The 20,696-nt window shown below is 41.5% G+C and overlaps 1 protein-coding gene across 1 annotated transcript in view; it reads left to right on the top strand.

Moving 5' to 3' along the window:
• The window catches only part of LOC126073623 (peptidoglycan recognition protein 3-like), a 34,577-nt gene extending 14,438 nt beyond the window's left edge, over positions 1–20,139 (top strand). The window contains exons 6-7 of the mRNA XM_049880512.1: positions 18,599–18,717; positions 19,961–20,139. Coding sequence (XP_049736469.1) covers positions 18,599–18,717; positions 19,961–20,139 — 298 coding nt within the window. The remainder of the gene's footprint in view (positions 1–18,598; positions 18,718–19,960) is intronic.
• Positions 20,140–20,696: the final 557 nt, after the last annotated feature.

The raw sequence follows: 20,696 nt of genomic DNA, 5'->3' as shown, positions 1-20,696 counted from the left end.
CCTCCCCCTCCCCAACCACAAATAAACTTCCATCTCTAAACACTTTTCTATTCTAGATATTTCATATAAGTGGGATCATACAATATATTCATCTTTTTGATGTAAACTGCCTGCTAGAATTCTTTGCCAGATTTTTAGAGGATTTGACTTTCTTTTTTTTTTTTTATTGTACTTTAAGTGAAAGTTTACAAACCAAATCAGTCTCTCATACAAAAACTTATACACACCTTGCTATATACTCCTAGTTCCTCTCCCACTAATGAGACAGCACACTCCTTCCTTCCACTCCCTGTTTTCGTGTCCATTCGGCCAGCTTCTGACCCCCTCTGCCCTCTCATCTCCCATCAAGACAGGAGCTTCCCACACGGTCTCATGTGTCTACTTGATCCCACATGCTCACTCTTCACCAGTATCGTTTTCTATCCAATAGTCCAGTCCAATCCCTATCTAAAGAGTTGGCTTTGGGAGTGCTTCCTGTCTTGGGCTAAAAGAAAGCCTGGGGACCATGACCTCTGGAGTCCTTCTAGTCTCAGTCAGACCATTAAGTCTGGTCTTTTTACGAGAATTTGAGGTCTGCATCCCACTGCCCTCCTGCTCCCTCAGGGGTTCTCTGTTGTGTTCCCTGTCAGGGCAGTCATCGTTTGTAGCCAGGAACCATCCAGTTCTTCTGGTCTCAGGCTGATGTAGCCTCTGGTTTATGTTGCCCTTTCTGTCTCTTGGGCTCATAATGACCTTGTGACTTTGGTGTTCTTCATTCTCCTTTGCTCCAGGTGGGTTTGAGATAAATTGATGCATCTTAGATGGCCGCTTGCTAGTGTTTAAGACCCCAGATGCCACTCTCCAAAGTGGGATGCAGAATGTTTTCTTAATAGATTTTATTATGCCAATTGACTTTGATGTTCCCTGAAACCATGGTCCCCAAAGCCCGCCCCTGCTATGCTGGTATTTGAAACATTCAGTTTATTCAGGCAACTCATTTGCTTTTGGTTTAGTCCAGTTGTGCTGACCTCTCCTATATTGTGTGTTGTTTTTCCTTCACCTAAAATAGTTCTTATCTACTATCTAATTACTGAAAACCCCTCTCCCTCCCTCCCTCACTGCTGTCGTAACCATCAAAGAATATTTTCGCCTCTGTTTAAACTATTTTTCGAGTTCTTGTAATAGTGGTCTCATACAATATTTGTTCTTTTGCAACTGACTAATTTCACTCAGCATATGCCTTCCAGATTCTTCCAGGTTATGAAATGTTTCAAGGATTCATCATTGTTATTTATCAATGTGTAGTATTCCATTCCCCCACATGTCTGTCAGTTTGTTGTATTGTGGGGGCTTGTGTGTTGCTGTGATTCTGGAAGCTATGCCACCGGTATTCAGATACCAGCAGGGCCACCCATGGAGGACAGGTTTCAGCTGAGCTTCCAGACTAAGGCAGACTAGGAAGAAGGAGCCTACAGTCTACTTCTGAAAAGCATTAGCCAGTGAAAACCTTATGAATAGCAGTGGAACATTGTCTGACATAGTGCTGGAAGATGAGCCCCCCAGGGTGGAAGGAACTCAAAAGATGACCGGGGAAGAGCTGCCTCCTCAAAGTAGAGTCAACCTTAATGACATGGATGGAGTAAAGCTTTCAGAACCTTCATTTGCTGATGTGGCACAACTCAAAATGAGGAGAAACAGTTTCAAACATCCATTAATAATTGGAACCTGGAATGCATGAAGTGTGAATATAGGAAAATTGGAAATCATCAAAAATGAAATGGAATGCATAAACATCAATGTCCTAGGCATTAGTGAGCTGAAATGGACTGGTATTGGCCATTTTGAACCAGACAATCATATAGTCTACTATGCTGGGAATGACAACTCGAAGAGGAATGGTGTTGCATTCATCGTCAAAAAGAAAGTTACAAGATCTATCCTGAAGTACAACGCTGTCAGTGATACAATAATACCCATACACCTGCAAGGAAGACCAGTTAATATGACTATTATTCAAATTTTCGCACCAACCACTAGGGCCAAAGATGAAGAAATAGAAGATTTTTATCAGCTGCTGCAGTCTGAAATTGATTGAACATGCAATCAAGATGCATTGATAATTACTGGCGGTTGTGATGTGAAAGTTCGAAACAAAGAAGAAGGATCAGTATAGTTGGAAAATATGTCCTTGGTGATAGAAACAATGCTGGAGATTGAATGATAGAATTTTGCAAGACCAACGACTTCACTGCACCTTCTTTTACCAACATAAACGGCGACTATTTTTTGTTTTTTATACACATGGATCTCGCCAGATGGAACACACAGAAATCAAATTGACTACATCTGTGCAAAGAGACGATGGAAAAGCTCAATATCATCAGTCAGAACAAGGCCAGTGGCCTACTGTGGAACAGACCATCATTTGCTCTATGCAAGTTCAAGCTGAAACTGAAGAAAATCAGAGCAAGACCATGAGAGCCAAAATATGATCTTGAGTATATCCCACCTGAATTTAGAGACCATCTGAAGAATAGATTTGACACATTGAACACTAGGGACCAAAGACCAGACGAGATGTGGAATGACATCAAGGACATCATCCATGAAGAAAGCAAGAGGTCACTGAAAAGACAGGAAAGAAAGAAAAGACCAAGATGGCTGTCAGAGGAGACTCTGAAACTTGCTCTTGAGCATCGAGCAGCTAAAGCAAAAGGAAGAATTGATGAAGTAAAAGAACTGAACAGAAGATTTCAAAGGGCCTCTCGAGAAGACTAAGTAAAGTATTATAATGCCATGTGCAAAGAGCTGGAGATGGAAAACCAAAAAGGAAGAACACGCTCGGCATTCCTCGAGCTGAAAGAACTGAAGAAAAAATTCAAGCCTCGAGTTGCAATAGTGAAGGATTCCATGGGGAAAAGCATCAAAAGAAGATGGAAGGAATACACAGAGTCATTATACCAAAAAGAATTAATCGATATTCAACCATTTCAAGAGTTGGCATATGATCAGGAACTGATGGTACTGAAGGAAAAATCCAAGCTGCTCTGAAGGCACTGGCGAAAAACAAGGCTCCAGGAATTGATGGAATATCAATTGAGATGTTTCAACAAACAGATGAAGCGCTGGAGGTGTTCACTCATCTATGCCAAGAAATATAGACGACAGTTTCCTGGCCAACTGACTGGAAGAGATCCATATTTATGCCTATTCCCAAGAAAGGTGATCCAACCAAATATGGAAATTATAGAACAATATCATTAATATCACACCCAAGCAAAATTTTGCTGAAGATCATTCAAAAATGGCTGCAGCAGTATGTCGACAGGGAACTGCCAGAAATTCAGGCCAGTCTAGAAGAGAACATGGAGCCAGGGATATCATTGCTGAAGTCAGACGGATCCTGGCTGAAAGCAGAGAATTCCAGAAGGATGTTTACCTGTGTTTTATTGACTATGCAAAGTCATTCAACTGTGTGGATCATAAACTATGGATAACACTGCAAAGAATGGGAATTCCAGAACACTTAATTGTGCTCATGAGGTACCTTTACATAGATCAAGAGGCAGTTGTTCAGACAGAAGAAGGGGATACTGATTGGTTTAAAGTCAGGAAAGGTGTGGGTCAGGGTTGTATTCTTTCACCATAACTATTTAATCTGTATGCTGAACAAATTATCCGAGAAGCTGGACTATATGAAGAAGAACGGGGCATCAGGATTGTAGGAAGACTCATTAACAACCTGCATTAGGCAAATGACACAACCTTGCTTGCTGAAAATGAAGAGGACTTGAAGCACTTACTAATGAAGATCAAAGACCATAGCCTTCAGTATGGATTATACCTCAGCATAAAGAAAACAAAAATCCTCACAACTGGACCAATGAGCAACATCATGATAGACAGAGAAAAGATTGAAGTTGTCAAGGATTTCATTTTACTTGGATCCACAATCAACAGCCATGAAAGCAGCAGTCATGAAATCAAAAGATGCATTGCACTGGGCAAATCTGCTGCAAAGGACCTCTTCAAAATGTTGAAGAGCAAAGATGTCACCCTGAAGACTAAGGTGCGCCTGACCAAGCCCTGGTATTTTCAATCACCTCATATGCATGTGAAAGCTGGACAATGAATAAGGAAGACCGAAGAAGAGTTGATGCCTTTGAATTGTGGTGTTGCCGAAGAATATTGAATATACCATGGACTGCCAAAAGAACGAACAAATCTGTCTTAAAAGAAGCGCGGCCAGAATGCCCCTTAGAGGCAAGGATGGTGAGACTGCATCTTACATACTGTTGACATGTTGTCAGGATGAATGAGTTCCTGGAGAAGGACATCATGCTTGTCAGAGTACAGGGTCAGCGAGGTGGACTGACACAGTGGCTGCAACAATGAGCTCAAGCATAACAACGATTGTAAGGATGGCGCAGGACCGGGCAGTGTTTCGTTCTGTGGTGCATAGGGTTGCTATGAGTTGGAACTGACTTGACGGCACCTAACAACAACAACGGTATTCCATTGTGTGAATACACCATAATTTATTTATCCATTCATCCATTGATGGGCACCTTGGTTGCTTCCATCTTTTTGTTATTGTAAACAGTACTGTAATGAACATGGGTATGCAAATATCTGTGTAAAGGCTCTTATTTCTCTATGATATATTCCAAGGAGTGGGATTGCTGGATCCTATGGTAGTTCTATTTCTAGCTTATTAAGGAAGCACCAAATAGATTTCCAAAGTGGTCGTACCATTTTACATTCCCACCAGCAGTGTATAAGTGCTCCAGTCTCTCCAAGGACTCTCCAATGTTTATTATTTTGTATTTTTTGCATTAATGGCAGCCTTGTTGGAGTGAGATGAAATCTCATTGTGGTTTTGATTTGCATTTCCCTAATGGCTAATGATCATGAGCATTTCCTCATGTATCTGTTAACTATCTGAATGTACTCTTTAGTGAAGTGCCTGTTCATATCCTTTGCTCATTTTTAAATTGGGTTATTTGTCTTTTTGTAGTTGAGTTTTTGCGCAGTATCTTATAGATTTTAGAGATCCGATGCTGATCAGAAATGTCATAGTGAAAACCTTTTTCCCAGTCTGTAGGTAATCTTTTTACTCTTTTGGTGAAGTCTTTGGATGAGCATAGATGTTTGATTTTTAGGAGCTCCCAGTTATCTAGTATCTTTTCTGCATTGTTAGTAATGTTTTTTATACTGCTTATGCCATGTATCAGGGCTCCTAACGTTGTCTCTATTTTTTCTTTCATGATCTTTATAGTTTTAGATTTTATATTTAGGCCTTTGATCCATTTTGAGTTAGTTATTGTGCATGGTGTGAGGTATGGGTCTTGTTTCATTTTTTTAACACATGGATATCCAGTTGTGTCAGCACTATTTGTTAAGGAGATTGTCTTTTCCCCATTTAACTGACTTTGGGCCTTTTTTTTTCATATTTGGATGGATTTATGTCTGGATTCTCAATTGTGTTCCATTGGTCTATGTATGCGATGTCGTACCAGTACCAGGCTGTTTTGACTACTGTGGCAGTATAATAGATTCTAAAATCAGGTAGAGTGAGGTCTTCCACTTTGTTCTTCTTTTTCAGTAATGCTTTACTTGTCTGTGGCTTCTTTTCCTTCCATATGAAGTTGGTGATTTTTTTCTCCATCTCATTAAAAAAGTCACTGGAATTTGGATCAGAATTGCATTGTATCTATAGATGGCTTTTGGTAGAATAGACATTTTTACCATGTTAAATCTTCCTATCCATGAGCAAGGTATGTTTTTCCACTTATGTAGGTCTCTTTCGGTTTCTTGCAGTAGTGTCTTGTAGTTTTCTTTGTATAAGTCTTTTATGCCTCTGGTAAGATTTATTCCTAAGTATTTTATATTCTTAGGGGCTACTGTAAATGGTATTGGTTTAGTGGTTTCCTCTACAATGCTCTTTTTGTTGGTGTAGAGGAATTCAACTGATTTTTGTATGTTTATCTTGTATCCCAATACTCTGCTGAACTCTTCTATTAGTTTCAGTAGTTTTCTTGAGGATTCTTTAGGGTTTTCTGTGTAGAAGATCATGTCATCTGCAAATAGAGATACTTTTACTTCTTCCTTACCAATCTGGATACCGTTTATTTCTTTATCTAGCCTAATTGCCCTGGGTAGGACTCCAGCACAATGTTGAATAAGAGTGGTGATAAAGGACATCCTTGTCCGGTTCCCGATCTTAAGGGGAACGCTTTCAGGCTCTCTCCATTTAGGATGACGTTGACTCTTGGCTTTGTATAAATGCCCTTTATTTTGTTGAGGAATTTTCCTTCAATTCCTATTTTGCTAAGAGTTTTTATCGTGAATGGGTGTTGAAATTTGTCAAATGACTTTTCTGCATCAAACAATAAAATCATGTGATTCTTGTCTTTTATTTATGTGATGGATTACATTAATTGTTTTTCTAATGTTGAACCATCCCGCAATCCCTGGTATGAATCCCACTTGGTCATGGTGAATTATTTTTTGATGTGTTGTTGAATTCAATTGGCTAGAATTTTGTTGAGGATTTTTGCATCTAAATTTATGAGGGATATAGGTCTGCAATTTTCTTTTTTTGTGGTGTCTTTACGTGGTTCTGGTATCTGGGTATGGTGGCCTCACAGAATGAGTTTGAGAGTATTCAATCCTTTTTTATGCTCTGAAATACCTTTAGTAATAGTGGTGTTAACTCTTCTCTGAAAGCTTGGTAGAACTCTGCGGTGAAGCTATCTGGGCCAGGGCTTTTTTGTTGTTGTTGTTGGGAGTTTTTAAATTACCCTTTCAATCTCTTCTTTTGTTATGGGTTTATTTAGTTGTCCTACCTCTGTTTGTGTTAGTTTAGGTAGATAGTGTGTTTCTAGAAGTTCTTCCATTTCTTCTAGGTTTTCAAACTCATTAGAGTACAATTTTTTGTAGTAATCTGATATGATTCTTTTACTTTCAGTTGGGTCTGTTGTAATATCACCCATCTCATTTCTTCTTCGGGTTATTTGCTTCCTCTCCTGTTTTTCTTTTGTCAGGTTGGGCAATGGTTTATCAATTTTGTTATTTTTTTCAAAGAACCAGCTTTTAGTCCTGTTAACTCTTTCAATTGTTTTTCTATTCTCTATCTCATTTAATTCTGCTCTATTTTTTATTATTTGCTTTCTTCTGGTGCCTGAGAGGTTCTTTTGTTGCTCTCTTTCTGTTTGTTCAAGTTGTAGGGATAGTTGTTTGATTTTGGCCCTTTCTTCTCTTTGTACGTGTGCATTTATTGATATAAATTGACCTCGGAGCACTGCTTTCACTGCATCCCAAAGCTTCTTTTAGGAAGTGTTTTTATTCTCATCGGATTCTATGAATTTCTTCATTCCTTCCTTGATGTCTTCTTTAATCCAGTTGTTTTTGCACAGGGTATTTTCCAGTTTTCAGGCGCCTGAATACTTTTCCCTGTTTTTTTCTGTGATTGACTTCTACTTTTATGGCCTTATGGTCAGAGAAGATTTTTTGTAATATTTCGATGTTTTGGATTCTGCTAAGGCTTGCTTTATGACCTAATATGTGGTCTATTCTAGAGAATGTTCCATTTGCACTAGAAAAGAAAGTATACTCGGCTGCTGTTGGGTTAAGTGTTCTGTATATATCTATGAGGTCAAGTTGGTTGATTGTGGCATTTAGATCTCCCATGTCTTTTTTGAGCTTCTTTCTGGATGTCCTGTCCTTCACCAAAAGTGGTGTGTTGAAGTCTCCTACTATTATCGTAGAGCTGACTATCTCACTTTTCAATGCTGATAGAGTTTGTTTTATGTATCTTGCAGCCCTGTTATTGGGTGCATAAATATTTAATATGGTTATATCTTCTTGGCGTATTATCCCTTTAATCATTATATAGTGTCCTTCCACTCCTTGGAAGCTCTATGGGGCAGTTCTACTCTGGCCTATAGGGTCGCTATGAGTCGGAATCGACTCAACGGCACTGGGTTGGGCTGGAGTGTCCTTCCTTATCCTTTCTGATGGATTTAACTTTAAAGTCTATTTTGTCAGAAATTAAAAGTGCCACTCCTACTCTTTTTTGATTGTTGTTTGCTTGATATATTTTTTCCATCCTTTGGGTTTTTGTTTGTTTGTGTCTCTAAGTCTAAAATGTGTCTCTTATAGGCAGCATAAAGAGAGATCATGTTTTTTTATCCATTCTGCCAGTCTCTGTATCTTTAGTGGTGCATTTAGTCTATTTACATTCAGTGTGATTATGGATAGGTATGAGTTTAGTGTTGTTATTTTGATGTCTTTTTTTGTGTGTTGCTGACAGTTTCTTTTTCCCACTTAATTTTTTGTGCTGAGTAGTTTATCTTTGCATATTGTCTTTTCCTCTTATTCATTGTATTTGATTTTGTTTCTGCTGAGTCTCTATTTTTTTCCCTGTATTTTATTTTGATCAGTAGGATTGGTATCTTAATATTTACTCCTATTTTTATAAGTTTAAACCTAACTTTTATTTCTTTATATCACCTTGTCTTCTTCTCCATATGAAAGATCTATGACTACATTTCTTAGTCCCTCTTTATCGTTTTAATGTTATCTTCTTTTACATAATGATATTGCTGTTTCCCTGTTTTGACCTTTTTTTTTTTTTAATCTTGATTTATTTTTGTGATTTCCCTATCTGGGTTGACATGTGATTGCCCTGTACAGTGTTCTAGTCTTGGGTTACTATCTGATATTATTGATTTTCTTACCAGAGAACTCCGGTTAGTATTTCTTGAAGTTTTGATTTGATTTTTATGAATTCCCTAAACTTCTGTTCATCTGGAAATGTCCTAATTTCACCTTCATATTTGAGAGATAGTTTTGCTGGATATATGATTCTTGGTTGGCAATTTTTTTCCTTCAATACTTTATATGTGTCATTCTACTGCCTTCTTGCCTACATGATTTCTGCTGAGTACCCTGAGCTTATTCTTATTGACCCTCCTTTTAGGTTACTTTTTGTTTATCCCTAGCTGCTCTTAAAATTCTCTATCTTTGGTTTTGGCAAGTTTGATTATAATATGTCTTGGTGACTGTCTTTTAACATCTACCTTATGTGGAGTTTGATGAGCATCTTAGATAGATATCTTCTCATCTTTCATGATATCAGGGAAGTTTTCTGCCAACAAATCTTCAACAATTCTCTATATATTTTCTGTTATCCTTCCCTGTTCTGGTACTCCAATCACTCGTAGGTTATTTCTCTTGATAGAGTCGTACATGATTCTTAGGGTTTCTTCATTTTTTTTTAATTCTTTCATCTGATTTTTATTCAAGTATATTGTTGCCAAGTGCTTTATCTTCAACCTCACCCATTCTGCCTTCCCCTTGCTCAATTCTGCTCCTCTTTCTACTGAGTTGTCTAATTCTGTAATTTTATTGTTAATCTTCTGAATTTCTGATTGCTGTCTATGGATTCTTGCAGCTTATTAAATTTTTAATTGTGTTCTTGAATAACCTTTTTAATTTCTTCAACTGCTTTATCTGTGTGTTCTTTGGCTTGTTCTGCATATTTCCTGATCTTATTTTTGATGTTTTGAAGAGTTCTGTATATTAGTTTTTTGTGTTCTGCATCTGGTAATTCCAGGAAAGTACCTTCATCCAGAAGATCCCTTGATTCTTTGTTTTGAGAGCTTGTTGAAGTTGTCATGGTCTTCTTCTTTAAGGGATTTGATATTTACTGTTGTCTCTGTACTGTCTATAAGTTATCATATTAGTTTTTTTTATGTTTGCTTTCTATATCCTAGCTTCTTGCTTTGTTTTGTTTTGTTATGTCCAGGTAGGTTTCTTGGGTGAGCTATCTTGATTTTTTTCACCTTTGAAGCTCTAAAGTCTTGTCGCCAGATGGCTAGAGTTGTTACCAAGCGTATGAGCCTAGGAGTACATTCATTTTTCTTGTACAGATTCAGCTGAGGTGTCCAGGTTGTTGGTCATCAAGTGTATGGTACAAGCTCTGTCCTACAGTCTTAGAGGGGCAGGGGTCATTGGTATAGGTATCAGCATCTGGTTGCAGCAGGGGGTCATGCGGACAACCTTCCCCAGAGTGTCTATGAGAAAGCATGTCTGTGTTCCCTAGAGCATACAGGTTGGTGGGTTCTGCAGACAGATCTTGGGCACCCAGTGCTTTTGGTTGTAAGGACTGGGAGGTACCAATTATTCTTGGACCCCTGTAGCAGGTGGCTGGGTGACCTAAGTGGAGCCACCAGTCCTTAGGCCCCTGGGTGGGTAGGTGAGGATCATGTTTAGTAGGCAAAGTGTTGTCAAGCATCAAACACCCACCTCTCCACTGCACAGCTGAAACAGTTCCAGTCTGCCAACAAGGGCCTGTTCCAGTCTGCCAACAAGGGCCTGTTCTCCTGAAATAGGCCTACACAGGTCCAAGCAGGGGGGAAAGTTATTCTAAGTCCATGGACCATTTATGCCTGGACAGGAGCTGCTTCTGTCCTGAGTTCCCCAGGTTTGTGGAGCTGGAAGATTATCTTTTCCCCAGTCGTGATTTTTTTCTCCTCCGAGGCCAGGAGAATGGCTCAGGACATGCAACAGAACCTATCTCAGGCCCAAGGAAATCGACAACCACCGAAGCCAGCTTCTGGGCTGGAGGTGTGGTAAAATATATGCAAGTACTTAGCTTTTGCGAGAGGGCTGTTCTTCTCTGGTTCTGGAGGTGTGAGTAGGCTGTGCAGCTGGCTGTTTCTCCCTGAGAAAACTGTTTGCCAAATGCTTCCACCAGCCCACCACAGCTGCTACCAGGAATGGTGCCTGAGGGAGTCTGGTGACTCAGGTCTGACAACTCTTCTCCTTTTCTCAACTGTTTCTCCCTCCCCCTGCCACTTAGTCCATTTTCTAACTTTGCTTTTGATGTTCAGGGCTTCTAGCTTGTCATAAATGTAATCGTTTCACTTGTTTTTTTGGGTCTTTTTTGTAAGAGGGTACACCGGAAGCATCTGACTGCTCCGCCATCTTTGCTCCACCCCAACAATCTCCCCTTCTTGACCTTGGGCTCCCCATTACCAGTGCTCCTGTCCCCTCCTGCCTCCTCATTCTTGCCCTGGGCTGGTGTGCCCTTTTAGTCTCATTTTGTTTTATGGGCCTGTCTAATCTTTGGCTGAAGGGTGAACCTCAGGAGTGACTTCATTACTGAGCTATAAGTGTGTCCAGGGGCCATACATTCGGAGTTTCTCCTGTCTCTGTCTGACCAGTAATTCTGGTCTTTTTGTATGTGTGTGTGAGTTAGAATTTTGTTCTACATTTTTCTCCAGCTCTGTTCAGGACCCTGTGTTGTGATTCCTGTCAGTGCAGTCAGTGTTGGTAGCCAGGCACCATCTAGTTGTGCTGGACTCAGTCTGGTGGAGGCTGTGGTAGATGTGGTCCATTAGTCCTTTGGACTAACCTTTCCCTTGTGTCTTTGATTTTCTTCATTCTCCCTTGCCAGTGGAGTATGGATGAGGCCAGTGGAGTATTTTAGATGGCTGCTCATAAGCTTTTAAGACCCCAGACACTACTTGCCAGATTAGGGTCTAGAACATTTTCTTTATAAACTATGTTCTGCCAATTGAGCTAGGTGTTCCCCAAGACAATGGTCCCCACAGCTCTCAGCCCAGCAATTCGGTTCCTCAGGAAGTTTGGATGTGCCTATGGAGCTTCCCTGACCTTGCCTTGTACAAGTTGTGCTGGCTTCCCCAGTATTGTGTACTGTCTTACGCTTCACTGAAGTTACCATTTATCTATTGCCTATTTAGTGTTTTTCTGCCCCACCCTTTCCCTCCCTCGTAACCATCAAAGATAGTTTCTTTTTGTGTGTAAACCTTTTCATGTGTTTTTATAGCAGTGGTCTTGTAAAATATTTGTCCTTTTGTGATTGGGAAACCCTGGTGGCATAGTGGTTAAGAGCTATGGCTGCTATTACTGAAAGGTCAGCAGTTTGAATATACCAGGTATTCCTTGGAAACTCAATGGGCAGTTCTAATCTGTCCTATAGGGTCACTAAGAGTCAGAATTGACTCGACGGCAGTGGGTTTGGTTTGGTTTTGGTTTTGTGATTGACTTATTTCACTCAGCATGATGACCTCCAGATTCATCCATGTTGTGAGATGCTTTGCAGATTCATCATCGTTCTTTATACTTTATCATAGTGTAGTATCCCATTGTGTGTATGTGCCATAGTTTATCCATTCATCTGTTGGTAGGCACCTAGGTTGTTTCTATTTTTTGCTATTGTGAACAATGCTGCCGTGAACATGGGTGTGCATGTATCTGTTCATGTGACAGCTCTTATTTCTCTAGGTTATATTCCTAGGAGTGGGATTGCTGGATCATGTGGCATTTCTATTGCCAGCTTTTTAAAGAAGCACCATATCATTTTCCAAAGTGGTTGTGGTGCACAGGGCTAGGTGGGCAAGAGAAAGGAAAAGAAAGAGCAGAATGAGAGAGAAGAAATCAACAATCAAACAAATAAAATAATGAAGAAAATAAAAACAACAACAACAAAAAAATGATGGAGGTGTCATCTGTGGGGGCTGGGGTGGAATTGGGCTGGGAGCAGACTGATGTCTCTCCCACCCAGTGGCACTGGATGGCCCATCAGGAAGAGGAAGATGCAGCACAGGGCCTAGGTGGGAGGGAGAAGGAAAAGGAAAGGGGGAAAGATAAATATAAAATATGGTGCTGAGGGAGCTGGCCTGTGCAGACAGTGCAGACCTGGGGAGGCAGTGTTCCACAGACTCTCCAGCTGAGCGGTACAGCACAGCACACCAAGAAGTTGGGGGCAGTGCACAGGGCCAGTTGGTTAGGAGAAAGGAAAGGAAGGAAGATAGAGAGAGGGAAGAAACAATTGCAAAACAAACAAACAAAACAGGAAAAAAAGACCCAAACAAAGAAACAAAAAATAAAGTGGTATTGAGGGAGCCAGTTGGTGATGGTGGCACAGACCCAGGGAAGCTGTGTGCAGTGACTCTCCAACTGACCTGTGCAGCCTGGCCCCTCCAGAAGGAGCAGAGGCAGTGCACAAGGCTAGGTGGGTGGGAGAAAGGAAAGCAAGGAAAGGAGAGAGAGAGAGAAAGGAAAAAGCAAAAAAAGAAGAAAACAAACAAACCAAAAAAATCACAGCCAGTCAAGAAGGGGAGGAGATGGCACACATGGCTAGCTGAGCAGGAGAAAGGAAAGTATGGAAGGGAAAGAGAGAGAAAAGCAACAAAAAAGCCAAAAACAAAAATATATGGACACACATACACACACACAACACCCCCTCCCCCCACACAAAAAGAACAAAGCAAACAAACCAAAAAATCACAGCCTTTCAAGAATGAAAGGGGTGGCACACGGAGCTAGCTGGGTGGGAGAAAGGAAAGGAAGGAAGGGCTAGGGAGAGAAGCAGCAGCAACAACAAAAAAGCTAAAAAGACATTAAAAAAAAAAAAAAACCCACCAAACAAACAAACAAAAAATGACACAGAAGGGGCTGGCCAGTGGGGGCAGGACAGACCTCAGTGGCAGTGAACTAGTGTTTCTTTGGCCGAGAAACCGTGGCCATAAATGGAAGAAGGGTGTGGAGTGGGAAAGCGTGTATCTCTGGTTACTGGGTGCTCTATCTCCTGTTGGAAGCTCCCTGAAGTTGCCTTCCCATACTTTCTGTCTGAGTTCTTTGGTGGCTGTAGCCCAAGATGGCAAATCTGGCCATGTTAGCTGGTATGGGGACTCCACATTGTAGCAATCCTCATCCTCCGTTCATTGTCAGTTTCTTATTCCATGCAGTGCTTGATCAAGTTCTTTATTCCTTCATTTGGTACTTGGAGTTTCAGGATTAATGTTTGTATCTGGTTTACTTAGTTTTTTAGGTCTTTGCTGCAGAGGGAGGGCATAGTACTTTTGTCTATAGCCATGTTGGCTCCACCTCTGGACTTTTGTTTTCTTCATGTTGAGGCGTAATCCATACTGAAGGCTGCAGTCTTTGATCTTCATCAGTAAGTGCTTCAAGTCCTCTTCACTTCCAGCAAGCAAGGTTGTGTCATATGCATAACACAGGTTGTTAATGAGCCTTCCTCCAGTCCTGATGTCCCATTCTTCTTCATATAGTCCAGCTTCTCAAATTATTTGGTCAACATACATATTGAATAAGTATGGTGAAAGGATACACCCCTGACACACAACTTCCCTGACTTTGAACCACACAGTATCCCTTTGTTCTGTTCAAATGACTGCCTCTTGATCCATGTACAATCTCTGTTGAGCACAATTAAGTGTCCTGGAATTTCCATTCTTCTTAATGTTAGCCATAACTTGTTATGATCCACATAGTTGAATGCCTTTGCATAGTCAATAAAACACAGGTAAACATCTTTCTGGTATTCTCTGCTTTCAGCCAGGATCCACTGACATGATGTGATGGTTAAGGTTGTGTGTCAACTTGGTTGAGCCATGATTCTCAGTGGTATGGCAATGGTATGATGTCATGATTATTTCCATGATGAGAAATCCACGATGGGATCTGCTGTAAGTAGCCAGTCAGTTGAAAGGGAGTTTCCTTGGGCGTATGGCCTGCATTGAATATAAGTGAACATTCTATCAAGGCTTGTGGGCTTTTGCCAGCTCTGAATCCTGCAGCTAATTGGCTCCTGTTCTTCTACCTCCGGTTCTCTGGACTTGAGCTGGCAGCTTACCTGTGGTCTTGCCTGCTGATTTTGGCATTTCAATCTTTGCAATCTGTAAGCAAGAACCCTGCTCTCTGACCTGCCGATATTCAGTTCCCAAACCCCTGTGGCTATGTGAATCCTTGGGACATTCCAGCCTCAATAACTACATGAGCCATTTCTTTGATGTAAATATCTCTGGTTTTGCTTCTCTAGAAAACCCAGCCTGAGACACATCAGCAATGATATCCTTTGTTCCACATCCTCTTCTGAATCTGGCTTGAATTTCTGGCCATTCCCTGTCTATATACTGCTACAACCACTTTTGAGTGATCTTCAGTAAAATTTTACTTGCATGTGATAGTAATGATGTTGTTGGATAATTTCCATTCAGATGAATCACCTGACTTTGGAATAGGCATAAATATGGATCTCTTCCAGTTGGTTGGCCAGGTAGCTGTCTTCCAAGATTCTTGGCATAGATGAGTGAGCACTTCAGCACTGCATCCATTTGTTGAAACATCTCAGTTGGTATTCTATCAGTTCCTGGAGCCCTGTTTTTCTCCTATGTCTTCAGTGCAGCTTCAACTTCTTTCAGTACCACTGGTTCTTGATCTTATGCTACCTCCTGAAATGGTTGAACTTTGACCAATTCTTTTTGGTACAATGACTTTGTGTGTTCCTTCCATCTTCTTTTGATGCTTCCTGCATTGGTCGTATTTTGCCCATAGAATCCTTCACTATTGCATTGAATTTTTTCTTCAGTTCTTTCAGCTTGAGAAATGCTGAATGTTTTCTTCCCTTTTGGTTTCCTATCTCCAGGTCTTTGCACACATCATTATAATACTTTACTTTGTCTTCTCAAGCTGCCCTTTGAAATCTTCAATTCAGCTCTTTTACTGCATCATTCCTTCCATTTGTTTTAGCTACTCAACATTCAAGAGCAAGTTTCAGAGTCCCTTCTGACATCCATTTTGGTCCTTTCTTTCCTGTGTTTTTTAATAACTTTTTGCTTTCTTCATGTATGATGTCTTTGATGTCATTCTACAACTTGTCTGGTTTTGGTCATTAGTGTTCAATGTGTCAAATCTATTTTTAAGATGTACAATCTTGAATATATCCCACCTGAATTTAGAGACCATCTCAAGAATAGATTTGGTGCATTGAACATTGAACCAGTATACATATTGAGTATGTACTATGTGCCTGGGGGAAGATATGGTTCTTGCCTTGTGGAGTTGAGAGAGAAGGATAATTAAACAGTAATTACAGTTCAGAGTGTTAGGCATTGTGACTGACAAAGTACAGCATACAAATAGCATGAGCCTCTAACTAAGGCTTTGGGGGAAAGTGATTGGTGTCAGGAAAGGGCTACTGCAGAGAGGGTTATCTAGGTTGGGGCATAAAGAATGAATAGGTGTTAGGCAAAAAAAAGGGGAAGAGCATTCTAGGTCAAGGGAACAGTATATGCAAAGCCTGGGGTCCAGATATGTCACATATCTTTGAGGAACTAAAAAAAGTTTAACTCATACCTAAAAATAGATTTCAAAGAGAGACGTGCTAAGAGGTAAGGCTTGAGAGGCAGACAGGAGTCACATCAAGAACGGTCTTATAATTGATCCTGATAGCTTGACTCTATTTGAAGGGCATGTGGAGGCTAATTGGGAAACCATTCAAGGTGACAGAATCTGTACTTTAAAAGAACACTTTGGCTGCTTGTATTAGTTGCCTGTTACTACTGTAGCAAATAGAACAACATAAATTCATTATATTACTGTTCTGGAGGTCAGGAGTCCAAAATGGGTCTCACTGGGCTGAAGTCAGGTCTGTAGGTGGAGGAAATGGTTTGTGTTTGGCTGGTAATTGAAAGGCTGGCAGCTCAGACCCACCCAGCAGTGCAGCAGAAAAAGGGCCTGGTACTCTGTTTCTATAAAAATTACAGCCAAGAAAACCCTATGGCATAGTTCTGCTCTGTAACATATGGGGGTTGCCAAGAGTTGGAATCAACTAGACAGCAACAGGTTTGATTTTTTGGGGGAGCTAAAGTCAGCAGAACTGCATTCCTTCTGGATACTCTAGGGGAGAATCTGTTTCCTTGCCTTTTCCAGCTTCCTTGGCTTATGGGCCCATTCCTCATCTTTGAAGAAGCGGCAGTGGGTCTAGCCCTTCTCATGCTGCCATCTCTTTGGTTTTTTCTATTCTGACTCCCTCTTCCACTGATAAGGACACTTGTGATTACATTGGACCCACATGGATAATCCAAAATAATCTCCTTGTCTTAAAACTGGTTGATTAACAACTTTAATTCCATCTGCAACTTTTATTTCCCCTTGCCATGAGCCCTGGTGGCACAGTGGTTAAGTGTTTAGCTGCTGATCGAAAGATTGCAGTTTGAACCCACCAGCTGCTCCTCAGGAGAAAGATGTGGCAGTCTGCTTCCATTCTACTCTGTCCTATGGGGTTGCTATGAGTTGGAATTGACTAGATGGCAATGAGTTTAGGTTTTGAGTTTGCTTTTACTGTGTAACCTACCATAGTCATAGGTTCCAGGGATTAAGACTTGAATGTCTTTTTTGGGGGGCAGGGTCGTTCTTTTATCTACTACACTATGATTTCAAGAATGGATTGAAAGGAGGCAAAGCTGTGGGCAGTTATTGCAGTAATTCAGACAACAGGTGTTGGTGACTTAGGCATTTGGCACAGAGAGAAGTGGAGGAATTTAAAAGGTATGCAGGAGGTACAATTGACAAACCATGACTAATGACTGGATGGGGCTGGGTGAGGTTGAGGGAGGCATTCAAGGCAATGCTCAATTTTATGGCTGGGAAGTTGGGGAAAAAGATAGGTTCAGTTTGAAGATGTTGACTTTTATAGATAGTAAATGAAGCTATAGGAGTGGATGGATTTTCCAGGGAGAATGTACCTAGTACGAAGAGAAAAGGGCCTAGACAAGAGTCCTGAGGAACACCACATTTGAAGAAAGACCAAGAAGGTGGGGTAGAAGAGAATACTGAGGAGAAGCAGCCAGAGAAGGGGAAAATCAGGAGAGCTTGGGCTTGTGGAAGCCAAGGGATGAAAACATTTCAAGAAAAGAGTGGTAATCCTGAGAGTATGGCCCTTGGATATCCTTTTAACTCAGTACTGAAGTCACTCCTGGGGTTCGCCCTTTGGCCAAAGATTAGACAGTCTCATAAAAGAAGACTAAATGGGCACACCAAGGCAGGAGGGGACAGGAAAGCTGATAACGGGGAACCCAAGGTTGAGAAAGGGAGACTGTTGACACATCATGGGGTTGGCAAACAATGTCACAAAGCAATATGTGTATTAATTGTTTAATAAGAGACTAATTTCCTCTGTAAACCTTCATCTAAAGCACAATTAAAAGAAAAGAAAGAAAAAAAAAAAAGAACAGAGTGATCAACCAGTTTAGTGTAACTCAGAAGTAGTGTCCATTGTACTTAGTGTCAGGGAGGTCACTGGTCACCTTGAAGGAGTCTGATTCAGTGGAGTAGAGTGGACAAAGACCATGTTGTAGTGAACCAAAATTGCTGTTATTATTGCCCACCCATCTTCACTTCTTCGGTTCAGGAGTTGTGGGTTTATTTTTATTTTTTTGACTCTGTACATACTGGCACATAAACAAGAACCCAAACCCATTGCCATCAAGTCGATTCAGGCTCATAGTGGCCCTATGGGACAGAGTACAACTGCCTCATAGTGTTCCCAAGGAACAGTTGGTAGATTTGAACTATCATTTGGTTAGCAGCTGTAGGTATTAGCCTCTGCGCCACATTGGCACATAGCCCACCCACAGCCCACTGCCGAGTCCTACTAAGAGATGTTAAATCAATATCTGATGAATGGATGAAAGAATGAATAATTGAGGTAATGAATGGAACAAACTTTGCTTCTCAGAGTGACTTTCTCCTATCCTGAACTCCATTTTCCTTTGTCCAATTCTAGGTTCCTGGTGGGCCAGGATGGTGTCGTATATGAAGGGGTTGGCTGGCATACCCAGGGTGCTCACACCTATGGGTACAACGATATTGCCGTAGGAATTGCCTTCATTGGCAACTTTGTAGGTAAGACACGAGCATGGGGCAGAGGGGTTCTGGGTGAGGAAGTATCATGTGGAATGTGTGGGAACCATGAAGGAAAAGGCAGCATTGCGGGACCTGCCAGTGTCTGGGGGAACATTCTAAGACGTGTCTGTGGAACATTTTAGTTTTAAACTGAACTCTCAATACATGATAAGTGTCTCTAGGAGTCCCTCCCAGACAGAACATTCATCCCATATCTACCCACCATCATACCCAGCATCATCTTTCTTTCTGTTCACACCAAAGGCTAGCACGGAGCAAGAGAGAAACACAAAAATCTTTGCAAGCCTTGGTGCTTTTTGGCCGTGTCTGAAAATGCAGCCTTCTGGCAACTGACTTAGTTATCTTGTGCTGCTATAACAGAAATACCACAAGTGGATGGCTTTAACAAACAGAAATTTATCCTTTCACAGTTTAGGAGGCTAGAAATCCACATTCAGGGCACCAGCTCCAGGGGAAGGTTTTCTGTCTCTATTGTCTCTGGGGGAAAGTCTTTGTCATCAATCTTCCCCTGGTATACGAGCTTCTTGGTGTAGGGACCCAGGATTCAAAGAACATTCTCTGCTCCTGGCTCTTCTTACTTGATGGTGATGAAGTCCTCTTCCTCTCCGTTCACTTCTCTCTTCTACACCTCAAAAGAGATTGACTCAAGGTACAACCTAATTCTGTATATTGTGCCCTGCCTCATTAACATAACTGTCTTTCATCCTGCCTCATTAACATTATAAAGGTTAGGATTTACAATACAGTATAATTGCATCAAATCACAAATGGAGGACAACCACACAATACTGGGAATCGTGGCCTAGCCAAGTATCCCAAATTTTGGGGGACACAATTCAGTCCTTAAGAATAACCATGGCAACTATGCTAGGGAGCAGCACTGCCTGTTGGCAAAACAGTGAGCAATATAGTGATGCTGGATTGGCTTTAGGAGTGCGTGCTGAGGCCCTCACATTTACTGATACAATGATAATCGCATTACCTGCAGCTTTCTTCAAGAGCAGTTTTTAACTTTCTGGAAGAAACTTTGGCAGGGAGGAATCAGGGAACACAGTGACCCTGTTTTCTCTTTGTGCCTCGTTGTCAAAATTGATGTAAATTTGCTAGCTATGGTGGTGGTGGGAGGGGGGCAGGAGGAGAAGACAAGAATCTAGGCACTGTTTTTGCCCGAAGCAAAGAACCTCGAGATCCTAACGATTTGATGGGTAAATCTGTTCCACAGAAAAGCCACCGAATGACGCAGCACTGGAGGCTGCCCAGAACCTGATCCAGTGTGCTGTAGACAAGGGCTACCTGATTCCCAACTACCTCCTGGTTGGGCACAGTGATGTGGTTAACACCCTGTCTCCCGGGAAGGCTTTGTACAACATCATTAAGACCTGGCCTCATTTCAAGCACTGAGGGAGGCCCTGCTCCTTCTGACGCTGCTCCTCTCGATGACTGGGGCTCCCTGTCTTCTCTCCCACCCTGCTGTGTGCCCTCTCCCCACCATTCCCATCCTGTCCTCCTTTCTGAGGTTCATATGATCACGTCCTTCCTGCTCATTTTCTCCGCTGGCCCCTAAACCCCACAGCTGAGCAGCCCTTTGAGTTTGCACCCAGACGTCCTCTCTCTCGTCTTCCTCTCCCCTGGATACCCACCTCCTCAGCCAGGTGAGATGAGGGTCCAGTCTCTGCTTTACTTCTCCTTCCCACTTTACTTGTTCCTCTGTCTGGTGTCTGCCTGCAGCTCCCACCTCTCGCACAGGACCCAGATCCATGTCACCAGCCCCCTCCCCTCTGCTCATGGATTGACTTGTACATATTTGGATGCAGCCTTATTTAAATTGTTCTGTGATTGTTTATAAGCGTGTCTCCTCTGCTGGGTGGTGAGTGTCTAGAGGGTAGGCACTATGTCGTCTCTGTACACTCAGTGCCTCAGCAGTGTCTGGAATTTAATACAGATGTTTGTAGAAGAAA

This window comes from Elephas maximus, chromosome 3 (genome assembly GCF_024166365.1).
Source record: "Elephas maximus indicus isolate mEleMax1 chromosome 3, mEleMax1 primary haplotype, whole genome shotgun sequence".
Taxonomy (NCBI): domain Eukaryota; kingdom Metazoa; phylum Chordata; class Mammalia; order Proboscidea; family Elephantidae; genus Elephas; species Elephas maximus.
This window is presented reverse-complemented; position numbering and strand designations above follow the sequence as displayed.